Source organism: Maylandia zebra, linkage group LG7 (assembly GCF_041146795.1).
Source record: "Maylandia zebra isolate NMK-2024a linkage group LG7, Mzebra_GT3a, whole genome shotgun sequence".
Taxonomy (NCBI): domain Eukaryota; kingdom Metazoa; phylum Chordata; class Actinopteri; order Cichliformes; family Cichlidae; genus Maylandia; species Maylandia zebra.
In genome coordinates, this window is record NC_135173.1 from 1,640,599 (window position 1) to 1,652,660 (window position 12,062).

The following is a 12,062-nucleotide window of genomic DNA, read 5'->3' on the forward strand; positions in this document are numbered from 1 at the left end:
CTTTCGAGCGATACAGTGCTTTTACTTTGAAACACAAACGACATACATACCGGAGGTGTCGTTGCTGCTTATGGTGACTTCTATCATATTTCTTTCACATTTCTTCACTAGCACATAAAATTGAATTCAAAGTTCCGGTGGCGTACAGCTGGTTGCAGCCGCCCCCTGCTGTCGCCTCATTGTCCAGCAGAAAGACTTCTGTATGTATCAGGATTAATGTCAGAAAAAAGGGAAGCAGAAAGACCTTCCTGTCCTGATAAAGTGCTATCAAGATATTATGTTCCCCTTATATGCGAAATACTTTCTCCACAGATTTTCTGCCTTTGTTTACAGATGGCAGTAAAATTGACACGAAATGCGAGGAGGAAGATAAGCGGGAGTGAGAGCCAACAGGAAGCTCATAAAATGGGATGTATGTTTATCAAATGGCTGCTATGACTCAGTTTCTCTACTTTCATCACAATGTGCAGAAGCTTTAAAGGCCATATGGCAGATACATAATAGAAGGATACTCTATGCAGATGGTCCACTATGTGTTGACCAGTAGTCTAAGAGCCTAATCCCAGAATCCCATTACTTTTATCCTTCAACAGTTCCTCATAATCAGGTTACCAGTTACAGTTGGAATAAATCAAGTGTGTACTGTAAGAAACGACCAGTAAGTAACAAGCCACTCAAAAACATGCAAATAATATTTAAGTGTTTATTGTGTTCCATTTGATGCAACTACAGCTTAGCAATTGTGATCCTGTTAAAAACTGACTGCATACTCGAGTCTTACATGGATACAATTTGTTCAGCGACCACTGCTGGAACCCCGGCAGCTCACGACACTGTCCAAAACACGAAAACTGGATATCGACCGAAGAGAGGATGAGTAGCAACCAGTCTGTCCACAGTGACGTCAAAAGTGCAACGACGGGAAAGGATGCTTTGCTGAAGCAGGTTTTGTCGATAAATTTCTTGAGTAGCTCAGAATCAGTGGCAAGAATCCTGTAATAATATATCTAGCTGGTATAAAAAATAAATGCTATTCTATACAAGCAGTAGAGGGAGATATACACAGCACATACTGTACAAACACACGTCTTCCAGGGTAAAACAGGATGTTACACATTGAAATGATTTTACAGAAGAAAGCACTTACGTGTCCTTTGCGCAGAGAGAATAAACTAAGGTGAAAGGTGTAATTTAGAGTGATGGGCAGATTTTCCGCTTACAACAAAAACCATTAAAACTACAGAAAAAGGGATCTGTGCCACATATACACTTAAAAAAAAAAAACAAGGATAATTCAAGAAATACACGTTTCACTGCAGCAATAAAAAAGTACATCAAAAATGCCTTTTACATACAAATGATGCCATTGATATACATACGTTATGAGTGAAAGAAGTCATTTTGGAAGGAGAGGGGAGTTTGTCCTCTGACAAACAGGAGTTAATGACTAAAGTGAGCCCGATTTTCTTAAAAAAGGAGAAAATTGCAAGTTTAGAAGCACTAGTACCAGCTTGAAGTCAGTTATACAGCGAAGTTTGCAGAAGATTTTTGATTTTAGCAAGCACCAAGTTTTACCGTTTAATTAAATGATGTTTTTTGGTCCATGATTCCTTGTATCACAAATTTAAATAGGCTTAGTTTTGCATTAAGATCATGAAACTGGTACAAAAAACACTCAAACTCTGAAGGATTTGAAAATGTCCCATTATGCTAAAGAAAGCAGTTCATATAAGATTACATGGTATGATTAACTGAGTGTGGCGACTTGGTTTACCTGCAAATGATTTCTCTGTGAAGTTCTAATGCGCTGGTAATACAAAATATATATTCTCTATGTACATGAGGACAGTGCATTTTAACCAGCTCTGTTTGGACTCAGTGACGTCATGCATGAACTTAGCGTGCCATGACTTTTAACCTGATAGTAAAAGGTTTCTCTTAAATCCCGGAGACTTCTGACTTAAGAGATCGGTCTATACAAAAACACACTCACAGACACACAAGCTCGCTCGCATCAAGTGTGCCCACGCAGCCGATACACAAACGTAACCCCTTATGATACATAAAAATCCCCCAAAAATATAATTCCGACTCTTTTTTCCTTGGAAAATCGGTAAGTAAAACGTTTTGTTCTCGCCTGCGTTTCTTCAGGAGGCGGCACATGGAGCTGCTATCAGAGCTCAGCTGGAGCTCATCGTGTCAGTGCAGAGGTGCCCCTAAATGCTCCTCAGGTGGGGATGGCTGTCCTGCACCTTCTCCCGCCTTCACCGTCACGGAGAGGGAGGGGCAAAACTCGGATAAAATGAGGGTCGATTATATTTGGGCCAACTGTTTCCTGCTCTGACGACAATCTCGGAGGTCAGAGGTTGAGAATGGGGACGTCAAACAGGTCACACAGACCTTCTGTCTCGTCCAGGTTGTATATGTAGTCGTGGTCACTGGGTGGAGGTGACAGGCGAAGGAGAGGAGAGAACACTGGGGGTGAAAGAGAGAAATACATGAGACCTATTATAGAGAACTGAGATCAGGCACCTTACAGCGTGGTATAAATTAGAAATACACAAGCAAATCATTTTTTCCAAAAATCCTTCACTGCAATTTCCTTCTTCTCCAACAGCTCGACATTCAATTCCAAACAGAACGCAGATATTTGTAGAGTCATCTCAGCAGTTGAGCTCTACTGGTTCTCGAGGGATAAATGATGCTTTCGTCCAAATGAGCCCAAACACGTTCGGGCTAAGATTTTCCTGCACAAACGCTCCACTTTGGAATCTTTCTGGGAATATCTGAGAAATACAAATATCCCAGCTCGTCTGTAAGCAAACATACCTTCTGATGACATCAAGTCCTCCAGCAGGTCACCACTCATGATCTCTGTCAGAGGAACAATAAAATCAAGGGACATTTTTAAAGCACCAAGTCTGCAGGAGAATGAAGACAAGTGGCCTGCATCAGCAGAAACGTTCCTAAGGAAACGTCAACTTCTGCAAGAAGCCAGAACGTCAGGATCTGGTAAATATTTCCAATGCACTCGTTCAATGTACAGCAACCAATAATGTAGCTACGTAAGCTCAGGAGAAGTTTACCTTTTGTTGGGTCAAACATTTCAGAGAAGTCCAGCACTACAGAGAAAAGACAAAAACAACCAAATAAATAAATAATAATAATAAAACAGTGTCGCAGGCAACTGTAACCAAACCTTTATTAGAACAGGGGTAACACTCACACTCAGATGGACCTGACTTCATTGGTTCGAATCCTGCAGAGGCAGAAGACGACGCGGGACCGTCCAGAGAGGCGGACGACTGCAGCTGCTGAGTAACTGCAGCGGGCGTTTCGGTTGTTGGGCTGAGCGCTGTGGTGGCTGTCACCTCTGAGATAAAGGCAAGAATCACACAACAAAAACATAGTTTGACATAATGTTGGACAAAATGTGAACCACGATAGGAAACGGTGTGGGTGTTGAGAGGAAACGTTCCAGGCGCCATTTGTTACAACCAATTTTCCCCGTGTGGGACAATTAAAAGATTACTCGATTCTCCTTACCCGTTGCTGTCTGGATGGCCGATGTGATAGGAGCTGTTTTTGTGGGAGGAGCAACAGCTGTTTTAGGGACCTGCAGAGGAAACAAACAAAGGTGGTCCAGTACTCTAGTATAAGATCACTGTTCTTATTATTGGCACTTCAGACTCACTAAACAAAGAGAAAATGGACCTGTGTGGTGGCAGTGGGCAACTGGGAGGTAGGTGTTGGAGCTGGGAGGTTCTGTAGGACGTCATCTGGAGGAGGAACGGGCAAAACAACGGGAGAGGCACTGGAGGGGTCTTTATTGACCAATAAAACTTCAATGGGACCAGATGTACTTTTAAGACGGATCTGGTATTTTCGCTGTCCGTTGAGAACCTGCACACACGCACAGTCGGAGACGTGAGCGAAACAACAACCGGACCCGAGAGAGGAAAATCCACCACAGACGTCACTTACAGATTCTGGTATGGGCACCTCTAGCTGTGTGCCTATTGGAGCACGGATGGCGAGGAGAGTGTCACCTGTGGAAGGAGGTGGCGAGTGAGAACAGTTGCTTTGAGTGAAAGAGCGAAATGCCTGCAAATCCAAGCGTGCAAAACAATTACCTTTAAATGCTCCACAGAGATCTTCGTGCTTTACATAGGCCATAGTATGAATGTGTTAAGTGCAGCAGCAACCACATCTGGCACACAAACTCAAGTGTTCTCAACAGCACACCTTTGTACACAAACACTAACAATGACTGACAGACATTTAATGAGTATTTGAAAGAGTTCAAGTTTAAGCTTGAAAGAAGAAACCTTTACATCTGTAACTAAACTGCATATTTATTAGACGCCCTCAGAAAGTCCCCGAACACCTTGTGACATCATTAGGAGAATTTCCTCAGACATTAAAAGTCACGGAAGAAATGCTTCACCTGTAGTTCATACTCTCTGAAGACCTTTGAACACTAATATAGAGGGTTATGGTTGTCTTTCATTATGCTGCAGCTCACTGTGCAATGCAGACACGAGTCCGACTGTAGTCCAACCTACCAGTCAAAGGTTTGGACACGCCTGTTCAGTTCATGGTTTTTCTTTATTTTTACTACATTTTATATAAATACTGAAGACATCAAATATATGAAGCAAGACTTATGGAATTATGTAGCAAAGGAAAAGCTGATAAATAACTCTAAATGTGTCTTATATTTTAGATTCCTGTAAGCAGCCGCCCTTTGCTTTGTTGACAGCGCTGCAAACACTCGGCCTTCTCTCAACGAGCTTCATGATGTCGTCACCTGAGATGGTTTCACTCCACAGGTGTGCCTGTCAGCGATCATTTGTGGAATTTGTTGCCTTGTTAATGGGGTTGGGACCATCAGGTGTGTTGTGCACAGCTGACAGCCCTATTTGACAACTGTTAGGATTCATATTATGACAAGACCCAATCAGCTAAGTAAAGAGAAACAACAGCCCATCATTACTTTAAGAACTGAAGGTCAGTCAGTCCAGGAAACACTAAAACTCTGAATGTGTCCCCCAAAACCATCAAGACTACGATCAAACTGTCTGACATGAGGACGCCCAGGAAAGGAAGACCAAGAGTCACATCTGCTGCTGAGGATACGTTCATCCGAGTCACCAGCCTCAGAAATCATTAACAGCAGCTCAGATTAGAGCCCCGATAGATGCCGCACAGAGCTCCAGTAGCAGACACATCTCTACATGTTCAGAGCAGACTGTGGGAATCAGGGCTTTATGGTCAAATAGCTGCTGAGAAACCACGACTGAGGAAAAGCAACAAGCGGAAGAGATTTGTTTGGTCTGAGAAACAAGGAGTGGACGTTAGACCATCTGTGGTTTGGTCTGATGAGTCCAAATTTGAGATCTTTGGTTCCACCTGCCGTGTTTTTGTGCAAAGGTGAAGCATGGAGGAGGTGTGATGGTGTGGGGGGGGCTTTGCTGGTGACACTCTTGGGGATTTATTCAAAACTGAAGGCACGCTGAGCCAGCACGGCTACCACAGCATCCTGCAGCAACATGCCATCCCATCATTTATGTTTAACAGAGCAATGACCCCAAACACACCTGCAGGCTGTGTCTGGGCTATTTGACTAAGAAGGAGAGAGATGCAGTGATGTGTCAGATGGCCTGGCCTCCACAGTCACCTGAACCCAGTGGAGATGGTTTGGGATGAGATGGAGCGCAGAGTGAAGGCAAAGGGCCAACAAGTGCTCAGCATCTCTGTGAACTCCTTCAGGACTGTTGGAAACCATTTCAGGTGACGACCTGATGAAGCTCACGGAGAGAAGGCCAAGAGCGAGCAAAGCAGGAATCAAAGCAAAGGGCTGTTAGGAAGGATCTGAAATATAAAACATGTCCTGAGTTAGTTCACACTTCTTTCCTTTACTACTTAATTCCAAGGTGTTCATTCATAGTTTTGATGCTTTCAGTCAGAATCTACAATGTAAATAAAAATAAAGAAAAACCATTAATGATAAGCTGTGCCCAAACTTTTGACTGGCAGTGTATGCCAATACCCACAGCTGAATCACGTCAGATCTTTGGCATTGCTCAGAGTAACATTTATGAACCTGCAGCATTATAAAGAACAACAAAATAAACTATCACAGCTATGCAGATGACACACAAATATATACCACAATGTCACCAGGAGACCGAGGCCATGTACAGGCTCTTGGTAAATGCATTGAGGAAATCAATGACTGGTTGTGCCACAATTTTCTCCAGCTAAACAAAAACAAAACTGAGGTAATAGTCTTTGGCGCCAAAGAAAAACGATTACAGGTCACCAGAGAACTTCAATCTATACATCTAAAAACCACAAACCAGGCGAGAAATGTGGGTGTAGTGATGGATGCAGACCTAAACTTAGAAAAACACATTAAGACAATAACAAAGTCAGCTTACTATCACCTCAAGAATATTTCAAGGATAAAAGATCTGATGTCTCAACAGGACCTGGAAAAACTAGTCCATGCATTCATCTTTAGTAGGCTTGATTACTGTAACAGCATCTTTACAGGTCTACCTAAAAAATCAGTCAGACAACTACAGCTCATTCAGAACTCTGCTGCTCGAGTCCTCACTAAGACCAAAAAAGTGGACCACATCAGTCCAGCTCTGAGGTCTTTACACTGGCTGCCTGTCCGTCAGAGGATAGACTTTAAAGTTCTGATGCTGGCCTATAAAGCTCTGAATGGTTTAGGACCAAAATACATCAATGACCTCCTGACCCAGTATGAACCTTCCAGATCCCTCAGGTCATCTGGATCCGGTCTTTTATCAGTTCCCAGAGTCAGAACCAGACACGGAGAAGCTGCATTCAGCTTTTATGCTCCTTATATCTGGAACAAACTCCCAGAAAGCCTCAGATCAGCTGAAACACTCAGTTTATTTAAATCCAGGTTGAAGACTCACCTGTTCTCAGCTGCATTTGAATAAAGCACCAAATCCACACTTTAAGCTTAAATTTCAAAACTTACATTTAACTACTGATTTTATCGACTGTTTTTTTTAATCAATTTTAAATCATGCTTTTTTTTGTTTTCAATGTCTCTGTAAAGCACTTTGAATCACCTTGTTGCTGAATTGTGCTCTATAAATAAACCTGCCTTGCAGTACCCACTAGTTTATAACTCTCACACAGGTATGCACTAGATCTGACACTGCTCTAATTAAATACTAGAAAACACAAAATGTACAGCTGCTGTTATTGTGTGTATGTGTGTGTGTGTGTGTGTATATATATATATATATATATATATATATATATATATATTTCTTCATACATTCTTATATAGTTCTATACTGTGTATTGTGTATTTTGTTGTACAGTTATTTTATTTTTTAACTTTAATTTTTATATTTTATTTTATTCCTTCCTAGTTAAATTTACCCTTTTTAATTTTCATATTTATTTCCTATCTTATTCATAGCCTTTTCATTTTTTCTTTAGGTCACGAGCAGTCGTCCAAGCATTTCACTACATATCGTACTGTGTATGACTGTGTACGTGACAAATAAAATTTGAATGTACAATCTAACAAGCAGCTTCAATAAAGCCATCGTGTTAAAGCATCCCTGACCACAGGACAGACCACTTCCAGCTAAAACCCACAGACTGTGCAGTGAAGGATATGGGCTGTTGTTGGAGTCATCTGTCACGTTCTTGATGCTTTGCTGGACCCAGACTCTCTGCTGGTCCAGCTCGTGTTCCCGAAGGGCCAGGTCATCGAGCTCCGCCTTCAGATCAATCAGCTTATCGGCTATCTCTCTGGTGTTGCACCCTGGACCAACACCCCTAAAACACAACGGTAATAGCACGTTTCTGTACAGAGAGGAGATAAAGACGCCTTCATGCACACACAAAACTCTTGGCCACTGATCATCTGTTTTTTATTAGAGCCTGGACTCTCAGAGTCACATTAATTTGCCCGAACCTGAAAGATTTGAAAATTTCAGAAAGTTTACTTATGCGTAATTAAAGCTTTGATATTCTTTTCTCTCCTGAGTAAACTGAAATGTTAATGTATATTATTATAATATATTATTATAATATATCCTAGAAGTTGCAGCTACGGTAGACGGGGTCTTTCTATTTTTCATGCGGTGTTATTGTAACTCAGGTGGCATTTATAGTGCATATGGTCTGTGGTCAGTCCTACAGCCCTCATGATTTATGCAAACTGAAAGTCTGAATGTGCACTTTTCAGTTCATTAGTCATTTCTGTCCCGTTACCACGAAGCTAACGCCATGAGAGCATCTTCCATGAAACGCAAACATGCAAAGAATAACACCAACAGGCACCACAGTCCTCAGGTTCTCACCTACTGCCCGCCTCTCTCTGCATCTGTAGCACATGCCTCTTGTGCAGAGTGGAAGGTTTGGGAGTGATGCAAGTTCTTGCAAAACATTTATGGTTTCAAATAGCTTGTACCATCATTACCTAAGCACATCATCCTTCTGTCATGAAAGCCCTGTCAATCACTTGAAGAACAAAATGAAATGTGGACTTACTTCCATTGAATACTATTTTTGGACTTCTTCTCTATCAGCCCAATACCTTCCAGCACGTTAGTGATGTCATAGATACGCCGTTTCTGACGCACAGCCAAGGTGTCTGCCGCCTGAAAGACAAGAAAAATTCATTTAAAACACAGACGACAGCACTTATGTAGCTAACGCATAGACAGGGACTGTGGTATCTAGGCCAACAGGTGCCCTGCAACAAAAAACTTTTAAAGTCACACCAAAAATGGTGGCATAATTTTAACTTCCTTCCTTTCTAGCCCAAATCATCTGATGTGCAACATGCTAACATTAACCATATGGCAAGTGCTGATACTGTAAGCCCACGCGTTATCGTCAGGGCCTGTGGCTAAAGTGGACTCATGGAAGTTCCTTAATGACAGCTCTATTTGAAAATTCACGTAACATAAATTCATATACATTCCCAACATAAAATGCTTCACCCTGCAGCACGCAAATGGCCTTTCAATTATTTTATTTATTTATTTATTTTCAGCCTAAAAATCAGGGGAGAAAATTGTTTTTTGGCACCAAACTAATTTCTGTCAGTTTTTTCATAATGGCTCCATATCTCAATAACAGGATCCCTGGAAAAATGAAAAAAAGTCCTTTGTTGTGTGAAAGTTACAGAGTATAACTACACAACTACAGAATGAATCAGTAAATTTGTTTCATTATCATAGCATTTTTGCACTACCTCCAAGCACTTTGCTCTCCATTGTGTGCCTTTCTATTGTTTTATTTATAGACTGTATACATCTCTTCTGTTTGCCATTTATTCCTGATGTCTTTACTAACCTATACATAATTTTGTTGTAAATGTACAATGACAATAAAAGGGCTATTTTATTCCATTCTATTCTAATAAACTGCTGAAAATTAAAGTTGAGGAGACAGGGAGGGGAAAAAGAGGGTTGGCACTTTATCAGCATTGCACAGTGCAGCTGCGAGTGTCAAAAGCTATGAAGCCAATCTATCTGCTAAGACCCAGCAGCCACTGTGATACCGTCCAAGTAATGCTTGGCTGGTCAGGCTGCCTTCTGGTTCACTGGTTTAAGAAAACATGAATGGCAGTTTGTGAAAGGCTTCTATTTATAACACGAGCTGAGAAGTTTGGTAAAGTCTGGTTTTCACTTTAAAAACACGTTTTAAACTTTACGACTTTGAAGCCAAATAGTATAAATAGTACAATATTAGACTTTTCAGACTGTAGTTCTATTTATAAGTGTAGAAGAGCACAATTATCAAGTACCCAGTTACTTATGGTTAATCTAAAAGCAGCTCATTGTGTAATATCAGAAGCGCTTATAACAAGGACGGTGACTGAATGCACTGTCCTTTAGGACACATGCTCTCCGAGTAGCTGCGGGGAAACTAACACAGTGAATGCATGTCGTTAAGTGACAAAGACGTTATCAATCAGAGAAAATTTGTTCATGTGTGAAGATGCAGCAGGGTCGAGTCAAAAGAAAGCGACAAAAGCTGACCCACTTTTTAAACTTTGAATCTGCAGGGGGCAGAGTCTGAAAAGTTGACCGGTGTTCTCAAAGTTCACTTGTTGTCTTTGCTCAGTTCTCTAGCTAAAAACTTGAAAACAACATTTAAGTTGCGTTTGAAAGTAACCCGGGTGTATTGAAACTGCAGTGCCACGAAAGAAAACCGTTCGAATTAGCCTGTCATACAGCTAGGCTAGGCTAACAAGCTAGCGAAAGTGTAACGACAGCGGGCAGGCTCCAAATGACATGTGCTAGCTAACAACAAAGACCCCGGGTTGCATGCTCACAGCTTTTAGGTCCAGCACCCCGTCCTTCGCCTCCTGTAGTAAAGTCACAAACTTGGTCGTGAGCAGCCCCAGGCTCTTTTCGTGCCTGCTCGGGGTCTGCGGCTGCAGCGAGTCCCCCACAGCTACCAGGTCGCCTCTGTTACTGGCCGACTCCAGCTCCATCATCACTCGGGACCAGCTCCGTACTTCCCCCTGCCTCCCCGACCAAAACCAGCCAGCGAGCCCAGGAAAGCACGCCCAGTCAGATAAGCAGAAGGCCGGGATAGCGCGACGGCTTTCAAATGTGCTGGTGTAACCCGCGTTTCTCCAATTTATTGCCCCAAATCAAGCCGAACAGGCTGAACACGGTAATTCAATGAGCGAACAGTCGGCGGAGAGCCGTTGGCCACGCGAGGTATGACGGGACGGTTCAATCATTCAAGGGAGTGTCTGCGAAAACTCCATCGTCAAAGATTGTGGAATAAAGCGACAGCGCCAAGACTTGTACAGTCATTACATTGTTTCTAGTGCGCCGTTCTATTGTTCGCAATTAAAGGTTAATTTGCAAATTCTTTTCGCTGTTATTTTCGTTTATAGCAACAACACTGAGTTTTTCCGGATTAATGTAGTAGTGATAGTTTCAGACGCACCCTTACTGACTCAAACTTGAAGAAAACACACGCACGCGTCAAAGCACGTACACGCCTACGCTAGCTTGCGTGCGCGCGGGCAATTACTTTCTAGGATAGTAGAGTATAGAGTATTTAGAATTATTTAGAATTAAGAAGTCCTTTAAAACTACACACACACACAAATATCTTCATATACGTTATATAAATAAATAGTATAAGTTTCCCCACAGACTGCACGACATATTTTTAGTCTGTATATTAAATGTACAATCTTGTGTTTTTTATATATTAAACGCGCTTGTACACGTATCAGTGATTCATATTCTAGTATTTATCATTTGACTCTTCATGGCACCTGACCAAATTCAAATGTTTATCTGCGAAAAAAGATCATGCGGTTGAAAACATTAGGGAAAGGCGTGGTGTACTTCTCCTTTTTTGTCGGCATGCTAGTTTTGTACACTGCAGATTGTTCATTTGAATGTTTTGGTTTACCACCAACTTAGACAAGCATCTTACACAAAGTCCAAGCTGACGTTTATAGTCGTGTGAAAATGTTTTTAATCCCTTCCTGATTTCTTAGTAGTAAATTCAACAAAATCAGTGTTTGAATGATTAATATTTTATTAAGGAGTAAAAAAAAAGCTATCCACGTCCCTCTGTATATAAAATAAAATAAAAGAAATAAAAAATCATTCTCTAATTCCCTTGGCTAATGAGAGTCATTATCTACAAATGGAGAAAACTTGGAATAGTGGTGAAATGCAGGCCCTAGTTAAGATCGGTGACCACCCGTTGCTGATCAAAAGTAAAACAAGAGTCATCTCACCACATTTGGAGAAAAAAAGACTGATGAGACAAAAGTTGAACTTTTTGGAAGGTTTGGATCATAAAAGAGATCATCATACCACCCATTAAGCGTGGTGGTGGTAGTCTGTTGGTCTGAAGCTGCTTTGCTGCTTCGGGACCTGAATTACTTGCTGTAAGTGATGGAACAATAAATTCTCTCCCTAACAGAAAATACCGAGGAAAAGTGTTTGCCCGTCGGTTCATGTTATGAAGCTCAAGCGCAGTTGGAATTCGCAGGGGAACAATGATCTGAA

General features: G+C 41.6%; 1 protein-coding gene across 1 annotated transcript; it reads right to left on the minus strand.

Moving 5' to 3' along the window:
• Window positions 1-689: 689 nt before the first annotated feature.
• On the minus strand, window positions 690-10,773 carry e2f4 (E2F transcription factor 4). Its single transcript, XM_004569134.3, has 11 exons — window positions 10,349-10,773; window positions 8,554-8,663; window positions 7,675-7,836; window positions 4,134-4,177; window positions 3,985-4,049; window positions 3,715-3,903; window positions 3,547-3,616; window positions 3,227-3,373; window positions 3,087-3,122; window positions 2,830-2,874; window positions 690-2,475 (listed from the first exon to the last, which is right to left on the minus strand). Exons 1-11 carry the CDS (start codon window positions 10,511-10,513, stop codon window positions 2,360-2,362), a joined length of 1,149 nt encoding a protein of 382 aa, XP_004569191.1. The 5' UTR covers window positions 10,514-10,773; the 3' UTR covers window positions 690-2,359.
• Between the last annotated feature and the right edge of the window lie 1,289 nt (window positions 10,774-12,062).